Source organism: Pipistrellus hanaki, assembly GCF_964339955.1.
Source record: "Pipistrellus hanaki genome assembly, chromosome: 4".
Classification (NCBI taxonomy): domain Eukaryota; kingdom Metazoa; phylum Chordata; class Mammalia; order Chiroptera; family Vespertilionidae; genus Pipistrellus; species Pipistrellus hanaki.
In genome coordinates, this window is record NC_140506.1 from 63,031,185 (window position 1) to 63,051,460 (window position 20,276).

At 32.4% G+C, this 20,276-nt stretch overlaps 1 protein-coding gene across 7 annotated transcripts in view; it reads left to right on the plus strand.

The window, feature by feature from the left end:
• Positions 1-19,183, plus strand: part of DMXL1 (Dmx like 1) — a 125,702-nt gene extending 106,519 nt beyond the window's left edge. For 4 of the 7 annotated variants that reach the window (XM_084880459.1, XM_084880461.1, XM_084880463.1 and 1 more), the window contains 7 exons: positions 3,480-3,540; positions 5,107-5,234; positions 9,051-9,143; positions 10,936-11,027; positions 13,092-13,144; positions 15,147-15,364; positions 17,036-19,183. In XM_084880459.1, coding sequence (XP_084736585.1) covers positions 3,480-3,540; positions 5,107-5,234; positions 9,051-9,143; positions 10,936-11,027; positions 13,092-13,144; positions 15,147-15,364; positions 17,036-17,257 — 867 coding nt within the window. In that variant the 3' untranslated portion in view covers positions 17,258-19,183. Of the gene's footprint in view, positions 1-3,160; positions 3,212-3,479; positions 3,541-5,106; positions 5,235-9,050; positions 9,144-10,935; positions 11,028-13,091; positions 13,145-15,146; positions 15,365-17,035 lie in introns of all 7 variants that reach the window. The other 3 variants (XM_084880458.1, XM_084880460.1, XM_084880462.1) reach the window with 1 other exon arrangement.
• Positions 19,184-20,276: the final 1,093 nt, after the last annotated feature.

Below are 20,276 nucleotides of genomic sequence, written 5' to 3' on the forward strand. Positions count from 1 at the left end.
TTTTACCTCTTTAGTTAAGTTTATTCTTAGGTATCTTAATTATTTTGGTGCGATGATAAATGAGATTGTCTTTTTTAAAATATATATTTCATTGATTTTTTACAGAGAGGAATGGAGATAGAGAGTTAGAAACATCGATGAGAGAGAAACATCGATCAGCTGCCTCCTGCACACCCCCAACTGGGGATGTACCTGCAATCAAGGTACATGCCTTTGACAGGAATCGAACCTGGGATCTTTCAGTCCGCATGCTGATGCTCTATCCACTGAGCCATACCAGTTTTGGCTGTCTTTTTTCTTTTTTCTTTTTAAATCTCTCTTTCTGTAAGTTCACTACTGGTGTATTAAAAATGCAATATTGATTTCTTGACATTTATTTTGTATCCTGCTACATTGCCGATTTCATTTATTAAATCTAATAATTTTTTTATGGAGTCTTTTGGGTTTTCTATGTACAGTATCATGTCATCTGCGAATAATAACAGTTTTACTTCTTCTTTTCCAATTTGGATGCCTTTTATTTCTTCTTGTCTGATCACTGTGGCTAGCACTTCCAGTACTATGTTGAGCAGGAGTGGTGAAAGCGGGCATCACTGTCTTGTTCCTGTTCTTAGAGGAAATGGTTTTAGTTTTTGCCCATTGTGTATGATGTTGGCTGTAGGTTTGTCATATAAAGCTTTTATTATGTGAATCCTCGTGCACTGCTGGTGAAGCCACTGTGGAGAATTGTATGGGGTTTCCTCAAAAAACTAAAAATGGAACTCTCATTTGACTCAGTGATCCTACTTCTAGGAATATATCCCAAGAAAGTAGACACACCAATCAGAAAGCATATATGCACCCCTATGTTCATAGAAGCACAATATATAATAGCTAAGATTTGGAAATAGCCTAAGCACCCATCAGCAGTTGAGTGGATTAAAACAAAGGTGATACATCTACACTATGGAATACTACGCTGTAAAAAGGAAGGAACTCCTACCATTTGCAACAGCATGAATGGAGCTGAAGAGCATTATCCTAAATGAAGTAAGTCAGTCAGTCAGAGAATTATATCACATAATCTCACTCATTTGTGGATTATAATGAACAACATAAACTGATGAACAAAAACAGATCCAGTGACAGAGAAGCATTGATCAGATGCTCAAACCTCAGAGGGAAGATAGGGGAGGGGAGGGGTAAGAGGAAGGGATCAACCAAAGGACTTACATATATGTATATAAGCCTAAGCAATGGACACAGACACCAGGGGGTGAGGGCATGAATGGAGGGCAGGTGGGGGCAATAGGAGGATAAGGACACATAAGTAATACCTTAATAAATAAAAAAAATTAAGTTGAAAAATTTGAAAAGCGTTATAGTAACTATTCAAATGAATGGCTTGGCCATTAATAGTTACTTTTTCCCAGTTGGCGGATATATTAAAATTCATTTATTAAATCTGATATTATCATCTTTTATAGGAGACCATAAAGGTAATATACAAAACATAAGAAAAGAAGTAATAACCACTTTTTTCCAACTCCAGTTTCAGAGAATATGCAATACAGTTTTTCCTGTAACAGCTTTCTGTGCTGATGCCTTTGCTTCCACATTGCTCCCTCTATTCAGTACACAGCAACCAGAGTTGCTGTTTTCTAAAGCATCATTCAGGTTGTCACTTCCCTGCTTAATACTTTCAGATTTTCCAGCAAAAATTGGGGGGGAAAAGGCACACACACACAAAAAAAAAACAACAACAACACACAAACCCACAAAAAAACATGTCCTTATTAACATGGCCTCTAAGGCCCTATGTGATTTAACCCCTGCTGGCCTCTGGAAGCCTCATCACCCTTCATTACATACCTGATTATCTTTGCTCCAGTTATAGTGGCCTTCTTTCTGTCACTGGAACATACTAAGCTCATTACCATTTCAGAGCCTGTGCCTTGCATTCTGCTTGAAATGTTCTTTCAGATCTTAACCCAGCTTCCCATAGATTTCCCTTGCTTACCTCTTGAAGGCATCTGCCCCTTCCTACTTTACCCTCAGTCGCTCTATGGCATATTATTTCATTTTATCATCCTTGTAGCTTTTATCAGTTTTGAACTTATCTGTTATTTGGATGTCTTTTTTATACCCTCTAAGCTCTTTGAAAGGTTACTTTATGCCTGCCTTATACACAGATGATCTCTAACTAAATATATAATTTAACATAAATTAGGTGCTCAGAAAATATTTTGTACTCCATAGCATTATAATACATAATTTATCATTGTATTTCCTTATAGGACTTAATTTTCTTCCTATCTAAAGCAGGATATATTTTTAGTTGGGGTCATTGTGATTTGTAAACATAAATACGGATTGTTTCACTCCGTCCTCAAGAAAAAGACGCCTATATAATGTCATTTTTTTATATGGATCTTCTAAAATAATTAATGACTTTTTTCTCTTATAATGTTTTACATACGCTTTTAGAAACTTAAATCTGTGTTTGTATATTTTTTATACTTATCTTTTTCCTTTAATATTTTAGTTAGAAAAAAAGGTAAATAAAGAACAGAAATCTTAAGCATTTCTTTAATTAAGGGGAACATGAGATTTAAACATAAAGCTTACTAAACAAAAGTTTAACATTTATTGGGTTTTCATTTTTTTGTGGGGAATTGATAAAATATTTTCTAACGCCCACTATTTTATTGAATTATGAATACTAATGAAAAAGAACATTTGTCTTAACTAACTTCTGCTTTATTGAATTATCATCTGTATCTATATATACCTGTTAGTGTTTCTATCCTTCACCAGTTCTTCTGGATAATCTCTTCCCTCCTTATCAGATCCCCATATCCCTCACTACTTTAGGCTAATGGACAATTAAAAATTCAGAACAACAAAAAGGCTACATGATAGTGATGTGCAAATTAGGGTAATATGTAACTGTAGTTATGGTGCTGTGTAAATAGGAAATGTTCTATAAATTAAAGTCATCTCTAATTTTACATATATTTTTTTACTTTTATTTGACAGGCTTTGTAAATCATTCAAAACATGATTTACAAATGGGTTAGTAAACAGTCCCAAATTATCAATTAAAAATTTATATGATTTTCTGTTTACCTTTTTTTTTTCACATGCTTCTGCCTATCTTTTTAACCTTATAACTATTCAGGATTATTCCAATAAATTTAATGGGATCAGAAAAGAATTGACAAGAAAGGAGGTAAGACTAAATTCTCAAGGTGACTTTGTTCCTAGAACCTAGTCAATGATGCAGAAAATATATGTACACTGAAATGTAAGAGGGCTGAGCTATTAAACTCAATTTTTTTTTTTTACCATATTTAGTGTTTTTACTGCTAATCATGACAATTATGGAATCATAAATAAACAAATAATAAATAAATAAATAAATTTTATTTGAACATCATGTCACAAGTAAAATTTTTAATGTTTTTGTAACTAATAGAAAAATTTTTCTTTATTAACAGATGATTAAGAAAGCCATTAATAATGTCAGAAGAATGACTTCTCATCCTACTCTTCCTTACTGTAAGTTGATAATAATTAGCGATTATTCTAAGGAATTAAAGTTTAAGTCAAAAGATAGTCAACATTTATTTTACTTTTTTTGTAGAGAATGTTTGGTAGCAAATAAGATCTTCATTTCAAAATTAATAAAAACAGAAAAAAAAATTAATTAATAGGGAAGCCTAACTTAATATAGTAAATTTTTAGTTTTTTGACTACATATTTTTAAGTTAGCACATTTGATTTTTTAATATTTTTGGACTCTTTACACAATGTTAAGTTGTAGTTGATAATTATTGTTTAAACAATAGGATTACTTTCATATTTTCTTACACAAACCAGGAGCATATAGTGATCATTTATTGCTCATCATAATCAGTTTGTATTTTATTACTATTTGGTCAGTTTGTCTTTTATTTTTTGAGTGATTTTTAACACAAGTAGCCCATTTTATTTTTCTGAATAAACTTAAGCAAGACTATTGGGGTAGAGGGAAAATAACTTTTATCCCAATCTCAAGAATTCTCCCCACCCTTCTACCTCAGCCCAGAGTTAAAACATTTCAAAACAATTTAAGTCCATTTACTTTAAATACTTGGTAAGGAATAAGGAATATTGACATTATAATATATGACTAGCAACGTGGTAGGTCTTTATTTACATTAATAAAATTTCTCATGACTTCTATTATCTCATTAACACTGATAATTATACTTAATATAAATTGACACCTATATGTATCATTGTTCTTCTTTTATGGGAAGGAAATAGGCTTGGGGAGATTAAAATAAAATTCCCACAAAATTAGTAAATGATGAAGTGAAGAATTAGAAATTATTTAACTTATTCATATTTCTCAATGAAATAACACTTTGAGATATCAAGTAATTGAAATAGCTACTAGAAATATTTTTTTATCATGACATTCAAGGCCTTCTACAATCTTACCCTCCCACCCCCAGAGGAAAGTGTATAAACTTCTTAAAAATATATATATTTTTATTGATTTCAGAGAAGAAGGGAGTGGGAGCGAGAGATAGAAACATCGATGATGAGAGAAAATCATTGATAGACTGCCTCCTACATGCCCCCTACTGTGGGTCAAGCCCACAGCCTGGGTGCCCTTGATCGGAATCAAACCTGGAACCATTCAGTCTACAGGCCAATGCTCTATCCACTGAGACAAACTGGCTAGGGCAAAAATGTATAAACTTAAACATTAATAGTGTTACTTTTAAGAATTGGCTCTTTAGTAATCCCAAGAATTTAAGTGGTTATAAAAGCTACTAATTAAAGGTTTTAAAACATCAAGATCATTTCAAAAGGAAATAAAGTTTTAGAGTTCTGCTTTAATTGCTTCTGTTGTTTTGTATGAGCATATGTTCTCAGTCAAAAGTATATCTTATTACTATCTGTTTTAAGATGAAGTATTCAAGTGAAATTTCATACACAGGTAAATTCATATAAATTGACTATGTTTCATTTTTTAGGTGTTTCTTCCATAAATATTTTCACATTGGATTAAAAAATAAAATTTTCCAAAGATTCCTGAAATAAATTTGCATTTTGTGCCCTTTTATAATGCAGATCTGACAGGAGCTCAGGATGGAAGTGTCAGAATGTTTGAATGGGGCCATTCTCAACAGATAACCTGCTTTCGATCTGGAGGCAATTCAAGAGTTACAAGAATGAGATTTAACTACCAGGGAAATAAGGTAGTATATAAAATTAGAAATGGGGAAATGGTTTGATTATGTTGGAGGTTTATAAATATTACTAGTTTGGTTTTCTGAAGAGTATAGCTCAGTGGACTAATAGTAAAGCATTAACCTGTTTGAATTAAAACAAAAAACAAACAAACAAACAAAAAAAAAAACCTCTCCAAGAATGCTTATATTTGGTTCTTCTTGGAAAGACATTGTATATTTGTCTATTAAAATTCACTTACATGATGTTCAAGGATCAAATGATGCTAGGACCACCTTCTGTTACACATTTTTTATTCAACATTTGATTGTATATTTTTGTTTATTTTCTGGAACCTACTCAAAGTATGGTCAAATACCAGGTAGCAAGTAACTTCTGGGAATATCTTAGAGTGCAAATTATTGACTCTACTTCAGACCTACTGAGTCATTATCTGCATTTTAACCACATACTCTGATGATATGTACACACATTGAAGTTTTGAGAAGCACTGTTCTAGAACAGGATATCGGCAAACTGTAGTCCAGCCACCTGTTTTGCAAATAAAGTTTTATTAGAACACATATACTACATTCATTATTTATTTCCTATGATTACTTTTCCACTCTAACAGAGTTCAAAAGAACAAAGACTTTATAGTTGGCAAGCCTAAAATAATTACTGTAGGGTCTTTAAGAGAAAGTTTGTTGCCCAGTCAGTGTTGCCCAGTGATTTAGAGTCAACCCATGAACCAGGTGGTCATGGTTCGATTCCCAGTCCGGGTACATACCTGGGTTGCAGGCTCGATCCCCAATAGAGGGTGTGCAGGAGGCAGCTGATCGATGTCTCTCATTGATGTTTTTATCTTTCTATCCCTCTCCCTTCCTCTCTAAAGATCATGAACCAGGAGGAAGGAAAGGCCTACCAAGTACTAGAAATACTGAGAAACAACACGTGCCTAGACACGTCCTGATTATTAAATTTTTGTTTTAGTATTAATTCAAGGATAAAGAGAGCTTCTAGGAAGGAAAAGAGGTAACAATGGTTACTCGGAGCCTCTCCACCACTCCCTCCAAAAGTAATGGCATTGGCCCCTTTCAAAATAGAGGTTACAAATAGACAGTGGAACAATACTCACAGAATTCTGATGGACAAGTAATGAGAACTGTGAGTTTAAGGTCTATCCAAACTACTAATTCAGATTGGACAGCAAAATAAACACATTTTTAAGTATGCAGAGACTTTTTACTTTCTATATATCCTTTCTGAAAAACATACCTAAATCTACTCCAAAAACTTAAGAGAAATAACAAAAAGGATAGCCCCTAGAAAAATATAACAAATATAGTAAGAGTTGATTTATATCTAATATTAGCCCTATCAATCAAATTTTTAGAAGATAACTTAATAGAGAGGTACATAAAGGATATGTGCAATCAATTTATTAAATTATGCATGACCAATAACCCTTATTAATAATTGAAGTAATGCAGTGTTGACTAATGTGTAAGAAAAGTGGGAGTGTAAGTTGGTATTACCTCTTAGGGTTTAATTTTGTCTTTACTTATAAATTTTAGATATTGTCCTTTGTCAAAGCTTTTCTGTTTCTAAATATCTATACTACATAAATACTCAAAGATATTTGAACAAGAATGTTCAAAGTAACACTTTATGTGGGCAAAATTGGAAACTGTCCATAGGGAAACTATTTAAAAACTTATAACTATATAGTGTAGTGCTACCCAGCACAAGAATAAGGTTGATTTATATATATCAATGTGGAAAACGGTTATGAGTTAAAAACATAATTGTGGAATTGTGTATTTATTGGGTCGGCAACTAAGTAATTGCGGATTTTTTAAAGAAAAAGACAATTTTTTCATGAAACTAAATAACTTTATTCTGTAATGTATTGCCCATTTTGATCAATGATCTTTTGCCATCTTTCAGGCAGCATCATAATCCCACGTTCAAAAAACTTCTGGTTTTTATTAGCAAAAAACTGAATCAGGTACGATTTGACATCATCATCATTATTGAAATTTTTACCATTCAAGGAGTTTTGTAAAGATCGAAACAAAAAGTAATCAGATGGTGCAAGGTCAGGACTATATGGTGGATGTGGTAAAACATCCCAACAAAGCTCCATTAATTTTTGCCGAGTGACCAAAGATGTGTGTGGCCTTGCATTGTCATGATGGAATACAACACCTTTTCGATTTGTCAATTCGGGCCGCTTTTCTTCAACTGCATTGTTTAATTTCGTTAGTTGTTCAATGTAGACATCAGAATTGATCGTTCGGTTGGGTGGTAAGAGTTCAAAGTAGACAATTCCTTTGTAATCCCACCAAACTGATAACAAAACCTTCTTTTGATGAATATCAGCTTTTGATGTTTGAGTTGGTTCACCTGGCCTGCTCCATGATCTTTTCCGCTTGATATTGTTGTAAACAACCCATTTTTCATCGCCAGTTATCAGTCGTTTTAAAAATGGATCATTTTCATTACGTTTCTTTAGCAAATCGCATCTGCTAATGCGTTGCGTTAACTGTGATTCTTTCAGTTCGTGAGGAACCCATGTATCGAGTTTTTGAACATAGCCAAGTTGTTTTAAGTGATTTTCAATGCATGTATGTGATACATGAAGTTTCTCTGCAATCTCACGTGTTGTACTGTGACAGTCCGAATTGATTATTGCTTTGATTAGGGCGTCATCAACTTCAACTGGACGACCAGAGCGTTTTTCATCTTTGAGTGAAAAATCACCAGAACGAAATTTGGCAAACCAATTTTGACACTGCGGTTCTTTTAAGGCTTCGTCACCATAAACAGCACATAACTTTTTATGAGCTTGCGATGCGTTTTTCCCTTTGCGGAAATAAAAAAGCAAAATATGACTAAAATGTTCCTTTTGATTTTCCATTTTTCAAGGAACGCCAAACGAAAACTACAAAACAGATCAAAAAACTTTTTTTACTGATTAACAGCTGAATAGCCAACTATCAAATAACAAAATGTGTTTTACATTTGTACTACGTCTACAAACCTAAAAATTCAACTGAAGCCATTTGTGTGAAACCCGCAATTACTTAGTTGCCGACCCAATATTATGATCCTAACTTAAAAAACATTATGTATGTGTGAATATTTGAATACTTATAGAACAAATCTCGAAGGGAACCCATAATTGTTATTCCTTGTTAGGCCTGGAAATGGGAAAGGGCAGTAATCCAAAGTAGACATTTGTTTTATTTTATATACTTTTTATAAACATACATTATTTTTGTAATCTAAAGGGAAAATTGCCAGCAACCTTACTCATCCTTCAAGATCTTTATTATATAATTTCTTTCTGGATTATTTGACATCTTCCAAATCAAATTGCCCTGAGTTCCCATAGTGGAATTCTTTTACTGTGGTAATCTTTTTTGCATTGTATTTTCTACTGTTATTTACATGTTTTCCTTATTGTATATTTCTGGAAGTTATTTTGTCTTTTTCAAAATGAACATTTTTTCTACCTTATACATGCTAAAACTTTATCATATAGCTTAATGTATAAATCCAGCATCCTGTTTTTGGAGTACTTATAAAGAATATATAGACTATGCTGTTGGTTAGAAAAATAAAATGGATGTCTGATGTTTATTTTTTTAATGTTCTAACCTTGAAATTTTTAAAACAGTACCTAAACATTTTTCTGGATGCATAGCATAGGTGAAGTGAAGAGTTAAACAATTTTTAATCAAATGTTTAAGAGTCAAAATATGGGATTCAACGTAAGGGTAAGGGTAAATGTATGCTTCTGTATTTGTATTAAACACTTAAATATTTTTTTCTCTAAGTTTGGAATAGTTGATGCTGATGGATATTTAAGTTTGTATCAAACAAACTGGAAATGTTGTCCAGTTACTGGAAGCATGCCTAAGCCATACCTGGTAAGCCAAAATTCCTAACTTCAAAATTTTATGAATTTTTCTTTTAAAGACACCAAGAATATATATTTGAGGCAAGAAATATTAAAGCCAAAAAATAAAATCTGTCTAGTCCTATGTATTCAACAGTTTACTATAAGCTCCTGTCCTTGTATTATATGAAAATTACTCTATAAGGCATTAAAAGCTCTGGTAACTTGTAAAATTAACCTGTTTATAACCAACATAGCACCTCCAGAGACCAATGCAAACTGAGTCACTCAAACGCTTTTCTAGCCTCACTAAGCTACAGTGGGTATTACATCTAAAAAGAATGATCAAAAGCCCAGTGCAACTGGTTGCCTTTGTGCATTATTCCTCATGAACAAAGTAGAAAGTGTATTATATAGCTGGTACTATTATTTTCTTGCTCATCTCTTTTTAAAAAATTGATACATTTCAATTCAAGATCACACAGGCTTAATGAATTTTCTACATCTTCACAAGCACTGAATGTATATGTAACATATTCTTTAGTGAAGCCCTTTATGGGACTAAGCAATATCTATCAAGAAAATATTAAGAATATGGCTTAAGATTCTGATAATTCACATAAGGTTAAATGCTCAAATATAGTACTAATCTAAATGAAAGCAAACAAAGGAGAGTTGATGAGATACCTTTATTTTTCCTAATATTTTTATTAAGCCAACAGATTCAAATATACAAGTTTATGTTCCTTAAGGAACTGTTTTTGTATGATTTCTTCATTTCTAAATAGATAAATTGGATTAAAATGTTCATTTTTTTACTTTGGGGGAATAAAATAGATTTGTTAAGGACATATCCTTTAGCCTAGCTTTAATAGTAATCAGGGGGAAATGGGAAAGTGACTCAGAGGAAAAAAATATTCATTTGATGTTTTGACATACTTAAAAAAATTATTTTTTAGCCCTGTCTGCATAGCTGAGTGATTGGGTGTCAATTTATGAACCAGGAGGTCAGTTTGATTCCTAGTCAGTGCACATGCCCTGAATGTGGGCTTTATTCCCAGTGTGGGGCATGCAGAAGGCAGCTGATCAATGATTTTCTCTCATCATTGATGTTTCTATTTCTCTCCCTTTCCCTTCCTCTCCAAAATCAATAAAAATATTTTTAAAGTCATTTTTTTATTGAAGAGAAACATCTGAACAAACATAACTTGGAAGTCTGTATAATTAAAACTCTCATAATATTTTAAGATATTATTTGAAGGAATATTGAGAGACACTGTAAATTTTTAAATTTTGTTAATATTAGTAATATGTTTTTATTTATACATATGAAATATTATTTAAAGCTTTAAGTATTTCTGAAAATAGATAATTTTGCTTGAGAATCTAGTATTCTAGTTTCTGTCTTCTAAAACAAAAATTTTTACAAATATTCCAAAAGAAATATTTAGAGTTTAAACTCCTTTTGTTTCCCTTCAAACTTTTGGTTGAACAAAAACAAAGGGCCTCATGAAAGGTCATGACATCAGCTTATTTAAATGGTTCAGGAATAGGTGTGTGTATGTATGCATGGGTGTAAGTATATGAAAGAAGGAGAGGCAAAGCAAATGTGGCAAATGTTAAAAAGTGGTGAATCTGGGTAAAGTGTGTATGAGGATTCTGTGTTTTACCCCTGAAACTTTTCTAAAGCTCAGGGCTCAGGGCTGGAGGGGAGGGAATGCAGAGTTTAAGCCACAAATTACATGATCAGTTTTTGATTAATGCGTCTACCAGGTTATGAAACTGTTAATAACATTAACATTTGCTGTTTATAACTATTACAGACTTGGCAGTGTCATAACAAAACAGCCAATGATTTTGTCTTCATTAGTTCCTCCTCTCTAATAGCTACAGCTGGTCTTTCAACTGACAATAGGTAAGAGATTATAACCGAAATAGCTGAGCTTCATTTCTAATTGCTTTATGTCTTTACATCTCAAGAATGCTTTTATAATCATGCCTTTAAATATATTTATTATAAAAATTCTTATTTTGGACATTTTAGTATTCTAGTTGTAAATTTAAGGATATTCTATTGCCATTAAAAACAAATCCAGGTAGCATAGGGTAAAGGGAACCGAAATACATGGGGATTAAAAGAGACTTCATTTTGGGTGGTGAACACACAAATCAGAATTTTACACTTGAAACCTATATAATTTTATTAAGCAGTGTTGCTTCAATATAATAAAATTCAAAAAAATTTTGAAAAAAATCTATTCCTTTTATATTGTTAATATTCTAATATTAAGATTTGAGCCGGGACCGGTTTGGCTCAGTGGATAGAGCGTTGGCTTGGGGACTGAAGGGTCCCAGGTTCGATTCCGGTCAAGGGCATGTACCTTGGTTGCGGGCATATCCCCGGTAGGGGGTGTGCAAGAGGCAGCTGATCGATGACTCTCTCATCGATGTTTCTAACTCTCTATCTCTCTCCCTTCCTCTCTGTATAAAATCAATAAAAAATATATTTAAAAAAAAAAAAAAAGATTTCAGTGTAACAAGGTTTGGTTGTTGGTGAAATTAATTTTTTTTCCATATAATTCCCTGTGTTAAGAAAGCTTGAGGCAAAAAAAAACCCAAAAACGCATTTAGTGATTGGCCATGATATTTAGTTAATGCTCACTGTGGTTCTATTAGATAGATCAGCGATTTTCAACCTTTTCATTTCATGGCATACATTAACTAAGTATTAAAATTTGGCAGCACACCTAAAATATATTAATTTTTTCCCAGCTGACAAAAAATAGGAATAATTTTGATTGACATAAAAATTATTATTATCTCCATATTTGCTCCAAAGTGACTTAAAAAAAAAAAAAGCAGATATCTATACTTGTATGTAAGGATTTCTGATACCAAGAATTGACCAAATTTAACCTTTTTATGCAACATGACCATTGAGATTCAGCTCTATTATATGAGCATATATTTATGGTTCAAAACAGGGCATTCACACCAGATGGCTAGTGTTGTGTTGGCTGTTGTCATTTTTTTTATTTGACAAAGGCATTAGAGGTCAGTATCCCTGAATAAATAGTTGGTTATTTCATGTTTTAAAAATTCTTGCAACTGACCAGTTGAAATCACTGACTGTTTCACAAAAAGAAACTTAAGACTTGTTAATTATACATTAGCTAATAGGTGATAGCCTGTCTCCTTCCCCTCAAAAAATCTTTAACCCTTTGCACTCCGAACCATTCTGGACATTGGCTACCAGCTACTCGACGCTACTTTGCGGCGGAAACGTGCGTTGAATTAACTCAATTCCCCGTAATCACTAATAAACTGCAATGTCCCCTGAGAGGGGACATCCGAATGATATGCTAGAATTCCGATGTCCCCTGAGAGGGGACAGCGGAGTGCAAAGGGTTAAATATGTCTCACCCTGCCTCCATCTCCACACCCCCACTTTTGACTTCCTTCATACAGCTGAATTATGAGATCAAGGCCAACTGAGGCTGCTGAGCTTTTATATTTAGGGTTATGGCCTCATTTTGCCCTGGAAATGGGACCCATCTTCCATAAAAATTCTTACATATATTGATGCCTCCTTTGCAACTCATGGAAAGGCGTAAAAGCTGCTCCCATTCATAGTAGAAATTAGTTTTCTTTGTACTTCAGAAAATTCAGTGTATCCTATTTGTGTATGGTAGTCTGTTAGAGAATCAGTGAATATAAAAAGTAACTTCCCTATATAGGCTTTATATAGTAGTATCTGTAAATATATGTTAATATGAAATTACTCAATTTTATGAGTTAGTAGTTTTTAAAATTTGTTTGAAATTAATCATACATAAATATATTGGTTACTTATATTTGTCATGTTTATAAATTTAAGAACTTTCTGAGAGAGCAGCGTTTAAATGTTATGTTACTATATGAGACATATTTTTATTCTGTTAACTTTGTGTCATTCAAGGGTAATTTTTTTTTCTTCCAGAAACATATGTTTATGGGATACTCTTGTAGCATCTGCCAATAGTTTAGTTCATGGTAAGTTTTGAAAGCATTTTATAAATATTGAAAGTCAAGAAATTTATAAACTAAAAATTATTTTTAAATGAGTACAGCTTTTTAAAAAGCATATTTATTAGCCCATGAGGCTTATTTTGCCCTTGGTGACACAGTTTAAAAGCAGAAATAGCCGGGACCGGTTTGGCTCAATGGATAGAGTGTCTGCCTGCGGACTGAAAGGTCCCGGGTTCGATTCCAGTCTAGGGCATGTACCTTGGTTGCGGGCACATCCCCAGTAGGGGGTGTGCAAGAGGCAGCTGATCGATGATTCTCTCTCATCAATGTTTCTAACTCTCTATCCCTCTCTCTTCCTCTCTGTGAAAAATCAATAAAATATATATTTTTTAAAAAAGCAGAAATAATGTAGTATGCATAATTAAATCTTCACTATACCTTGATGAGGGATGGTAGAACAGATAATATAAAAATCATTTGTCTTTACTTTGGATCTGATGGTTATAAGTCATCATTGTGAACATCAGTTACTGCATAACATTTTTTTCCCACTCACCATTCCTATTTAACTAACATTGTACTCGAAGTCCTAACTAATGCAGTAAGACAAAAGCAAATAAAAGGTGTACAGATTGGAAGAGTAGACAAAAATGCTTTTATTCACAGGTGGAACAATTATCTCTGTAGAAAATTCCTAAGAATCTACAAAAATTACTTCCAGGAACTAATGTGTGAATATAGCAGAGTACAGAATACCTGATCAATACTTAAGTCAGTTGTTTTTCTATATACCAACAATTGGCATTTGATATTTTAAAAATACTACAATTTATAATATAATCCAAAATAATGAAATATTGAGGCATAAATCTAACAAAATATGTATAGCATTTATTGGAGAAAAACATAAAAGATAAAAGAAATCAAAGATCTAAATAAATAGATATACCACATCCACAGATTGGACTACTCAATATTATAATAAGTTGTCAGTTCCAACGTCATAGATTCAATTCTATCTAATCAAAATCCCAGCAAGCCATTTTGCACATATCAACAAACTGGTTCTAAAGTTTGTAGAGAGCCGAAGGCGGTTTGGCTCAGTGGAAGAGCGTCGGTCTGCGGACTGAAAGGTCCCAGGTTCAATTCCGGTCAAGTGCATGAACATTGGTTGCGGGCACATCCCCGGTAGGGGGTGTGCAAGAAGGCAGCTGGTCGATGTTTCTCTCTCATCGACGTTTCTAGCTCTCTATCTCTCTCCCTTCCTCTCTGTAAAAAATCAATAAAAATATATTTAAAAAAAAAAAAAAAAAAAGGAGCCTTCTCCCTCTCTTTAAAAAAAAATTTAAAAATTAAAAAAAGAAAAAGTTTGTAGAGAGAGGCAAAAGATCTAGAATACTAAATACGAAAAACAAACTTGGAGGACTCACATTACCTGATTTTAGATCTTACTATAAAGCTACAGTAATTAAGATATTGTGATATTGGCTTAAGAATAAATACTTTTCATAGAAAAGGATACAGACATACCTCAGAGATGTTACAGGTTCAGTTTTGGACACACACACCACCACCACCACCACACCCCCCCCCCCCCCCCCGCAATAAGGTGAATTTTGAAATATAGGCATACATCATTTTATTGCATTTCCCTTTTTTGCACTTCACAGATGTTGCATTTTTTTACAAATTGAAGGGAAGATCTTCCACTAGCACAAAAATTACTACTTTATTGCTATATTCTTTTTATTGCAGTGGTCTGGAACTCAATGGCAGTATCTCTGAGCTATGCCGATAAAGCGAGTCATACAAGTTTTTTGTTTGGTAGTTTCTAATAAAGTTAAACATACACTTAATGTGACCCAGCAGTGTGTGTGTGTGTGTGTGTGTGTGTGTGTGTGTATCTCCAAGAGAAATAAAAACACATGTCCACAAAAACATATGTTCTAACATTTCACCTTGGCCAAAAGCCATAAGTCTGTTTCTTATACTATTAAGTGATTTTTACTTTTTTTTCTTCTTTCAGCTTTTATTTGCCATGATAGTGGAGCCACTGTTTTAGCATATGCTCCAAAACATCAGCTACTAATATCATGTGGCAGAAAAGGATTTACATGTGTCTTTGACCTTCAGCAACGACAACAAAGGCAGCTTTTCCAGAGCCATGATTCTCCTGTTAAAGCTGTTGCTATTGATCCAACTGAAGAGTACTTTGTTACGGGATCTGCTGAAGGCAGCATAAAGGTAAACATAGTAATGCCACATATCTACAAAAAGAAATCTTCAGAAACCTTAGGGTTTAATCGTAATTGATGATGTTAGTCTCTTTAAATAATATACATATATATTAACAACTCCTTTGTAGTCAACCACATTAATTGCTATTTAATAAATCTCTTAACAAATGAAGTAATGATTAACTTGAAAATTGTCTATTTTTCAGATATGCTTAATTAATGCATATACAAGAACTAGATTTTTCTATGGATATAAATGTATTTCAGATGTTAAAATTAGTCTTGACTGCATGTTAAGCATTACTGAATTCTATTTCAGGTACCGCGAAGTATACTGACATTTCCTTATGCCTTTATTGATTTATTTATAGCTTTAGCATGCAACTACTCAGTGCCTGATTCAGTAATTCTAAGTGTACCTGGATAAGTCCTGCCTATAACAGTCCTTCTCAAACCCCACTATCTTATTAAAACCTAGAAGTATTTTAAAATGTTAGGCAGCTTATTAAAAATGTACCCCACTCCAAAAATTCTACTGTTAGGTCCCACCCCAAAAATATTTAGTAAGTCCAAGGTTCAGGAATGTGAATTTTTATAACACATACCTAGTGATTTTAATGGAAAGACCTTTAGCCACACTTGGAAACATCTGCAGAAATAAGTTACTTTAGACTAGTCACTAAATTATCCTAATGGTCAGCAATCTACTGGAGGAGTTTGATTTCTTAGAATCCATTAATTTAAATGCTAGAGAATTTATTTAGTGCAAATAAATTGGACTACTTTGTTAGAACTAGCATATTATTTTAAAAATTCTTAGCAAGAAAAAATTAATTATATTTAAAATGTCCTCAGCTTAGGCAGTTTATACTATTTCAGATTAGTTCTTTTGTTTGCACTCAGTTTTATTATTCGAGTAAAAAAAAGATTTGAAAATAAACAATGTAGTATATTCAGTTTAACAAGTATGTCTAGAATGGTAGAAATTAATTAATTTTTTAAAGAAAAGTAAGATTTTTGTTAATGAGATCTAAAAATAAATAAATAAATAAATTGGTTTCCCTAAATTTAAAACAATGTCCTGAAAGCATTTAGGTTCCACATAAGTGAAGATGCTTATAAATTACTTTAGGGACAGACACATTTATTTGAAAAGGGATGAAAATAGAAAGTTTCTATTTAGTAAATTAATTATTCTGAAGTTATATTAATTAACCTTATCTCGCAGTTGGAACATAGATTTGCCTTATGTGAGGGCCTCTAGGTGTCTAATGCTTTTCAGTGGTCCTGATCCCCTGGGAGTATTTTACATTATAAAGACAATATTACTTCACTATAGAACTACTTAGAAAAGCTTTGCTGAGAGATAGGAAATTTTGATGGTAGTCCCTATAATATTGCAAATTTTTGTAGCATTGTATACTTAGCATCCTTGTACCTAAGTTTTCTCATCTCCAATGCAAGGTTAAAAATGCCTTCCTCTTACTGGATGGATTTTGAAGAACGTAATAATATCAAAGTGAGTTACATCCTATTCAGAATTTAGGCCTACACAGGCTTTTCTCCATCTTTGTGTTAGAAATTTTTTATTTGCACAGGAAGACTGGCTAAATATTATATTTATACTTTTTAGGTAATCATCAACCCCAAGTTTTATTTTGTTCTTAATATCTTTCAGATTTGGAATCTCTCTACCTTTAGTCTTCTTCACACTTTTATCAGTGAACATGCTCGGCAATCCATTTTCAGAAATATCGGAACGGGAGTGATGCAAATTGAGACTGGGCCAGCAAATCACATTTTTTCATGTGGAGCTGATGGAACAATGAAAATGAGGATTCTGCCGGATCAGTTTAGCCCATTAAATGAAGTACTGAAACATGATGTGAAATTTATGTAGTAACATTTTGACAATAAGATCTATAATTTATTACCGATTCCATAGAAGTGGCCAACACATGTAATGTACATTGATTACTCTCAATGCCACAAATAAGCTAATGCTTTCTTGTTTCCATATTTATTTTATGGAGCTTTGCCCTTGATGCACTGATGCCTTAAAAATTAACAAGGTCATTCAGAATTAGACTCTGTTGCCCAAACTAGAATGTATAAGTAATGCTATAATAGTACGTATTTATAGTGCGTTATAGTGAGGATGTCACAGTGTCAAATGAGTTTTGTTTTCTTATGGTTGATAAAGTCTTCTGCAGATACCTCTGCCTGAAGTTCTTCCACAGTAAAAATACCTTTTATATAAAGGCAGTTGCACATCCATTATCACTTAATTCACCATACTTTTAGTTCCTTTTCAAACGTATACATCTCAAACTTTTCTTCTCTTAACTAATGATAGATTGATATTTGAGTAAGAATCAAAAATAATAATGTACATCTCCATTAAAATTATTATTGGGACTTAAGTGATAAATGAGCCAAGTGGCTCATTATGTAAGTTTTCAAGTTTCCCTACTGGAGCGCGCATTTGTGTGTGTGTATGTGTGTGTGTGTGTGTGTGTGTGTTTGTGTGTATATATGTAATATACCTTGCACATCTTATTTGAACTTACTTTGTGTATATATGAGAAAATTACAAGTCTTTTCATGTATTTTTGCACCATAGTAACTACTATCACCAGAATAATAACTTTTTTTGCAGCTATTTGTTTTCATGTTCTTTTTAAAAAATGTTTTGAATTCCCATCAGTTTTCACAAAAATTTCAGGAAGACCTCCAGGATTATTATTTTAAAGATTACATTGGGTCAAATATGTCTTAGCAGGCAATAATAATTATGTGTTCGTATGTATAAGACACTTAAAAGTAAGTTTATAAATTTATGAAAGGATTTTTTGAGCATCAAACATTTTATTTAAATTTTATTTTTTAGGTGCTTTTAGTCTCAAAAGTTCTGAAAACCTTATAGCAGTGTTTTTAAAAACAAATGTGAAAACAGTCAAATTAAATAGATAGTATTTACAAGTGTAAAATATCTGCCAGCTCTACCATTAATAAAAAATAAACTGAACCTTATATTTTATTATTTTTGCCAAAATATATTATTTTATTATAAAATATGACCAAAATATTAAAAATGCAGTGCTTTTAACTTAGATGTGCTAACCCTATTTCTCTCTGTTTTGCTATACCTTTTCTGATTCAAAATTATAGGAAACTTGATAAATACTTGATTTTAACCAAGGAGAGAGGCAGTTGGAACTAAGTGTTTGAGGGACAATTATATGCTATTGAGCTTAAATATATTTTGTTAATAGGGACTATAAGAACATTTTTATGTAACAAAGTATGAACAGCTATTATCTTGGAAATTAAAGAGTGAAATAAAACAAAGAAATGAAGGGCTGGTAAAATGAATTTTGTAATATCCTCAGGATACTTTTATCTTAAAAGTATATTGTTAACGATTTTGTAAATTGTATTCATAATTTTAAATGTGTTGAGCAAATTGCAGTGAAAATACTGCCATTATGTAGAGTTTATGTGCACATAATAACCTGTACCATAAATTGTGCAGTAACAACACGTGATTGTTGCCATGGAGGAATCTGTGACAGCATTGCAAATAATACCATTGTATGATGTAGTTAAGCTTAAATTATTTTTTAGTAATTTCTTCACAAATCAAGATTCAAAAAGCTTTAAACACTTTTAATAAGAGAAAATTTATTATTATGCTTAGAAAAAAGGCATTGTGGTTGAACTATTATGCATTTTAATAGAGGGTTTATATGAATAATAAATTATGTAAGCCCATATGTAATTACATCCAGAGTTTTAATATTTTAAATAAACAATCATGCAGTGACTTTTTAGCATGCTATTGTTGTAAGTAATATTTATGAGACTTTAGTTGACTTAAAGTGTATGTCACATTTTAAAATGGAGAATTTCTATATTTGAATTTGGTTAATGTAGGAAGGATTGAATATTTTCCCCAGTATTTCTGTTCTTCCTTTTCTACATCCTTTTAACTTAATAGGTAAGCATTATTCAAAAAAGATGAGAATAAAAATAGTAGGAATGCATATCTAAGTATAAAATGATGTAAATATATGTAAAATTTCATTTACATTAATGAAGTGAATACATCAAAATACATATTTTTAATTGTGCATTTTCTGAGAATGGCTTTATAATGATGAGATAATTCACAACATTTCAAGCCTCGTTTTCTGAAATGTTGGTATTTTCTTATGTAGAATCATGGGACAGTCAATGCCATCCTCCTTTCTTGCTCTATCTTACCCAAATTCATTTCTTCTTCTTCTTTTTTTTATAATTACTTTTAAAAATAACATGGAAATTTCTCACACTAGTCTCAACAATCAGAACTCAATACAAAGATACCCACTTAAAATCCTTATACAACTTTAGAGGTGTGATCTTACTAAACAAAAATTAAATTTCATATGGCAGAGAGCCACAGCCAAAGTTAAAAGAACAGGTGACTAGAAGAAATATTTGTATAGTAACTGAAAAAATATTAATGTCTCTGTATATAAAGAGAATTTTAAAATGATAGATTATTGGAGAAATTGGCAAATAACTTACAGAATAGGACATTGAAAAAGCAAGCATGAATTATGGTTAAAAATGTTTCTATCAGATTAAAGTCAAAATAGTGATGTCAATATTGGTGAAGATATAAGGAGATGGGCACACTAATAGATTGCTTGCAGAATTAAACTGCTACAAAGTTACCTATACATATTGAGCATTCCTACTTTTGAGAAATCTTATATAATATCCTATTTAATAAAGAGGCAATATGCAAATTGTCTATCACTCCAACACACAAGATGGCTGCCCCCATGTGGATACAAGATGACCACCACAAAGTAGCTGGCAGGGGAGGGCAGTTGGAGGCAATCAGGCCTACAGGGGAGGGCACTTGGGGG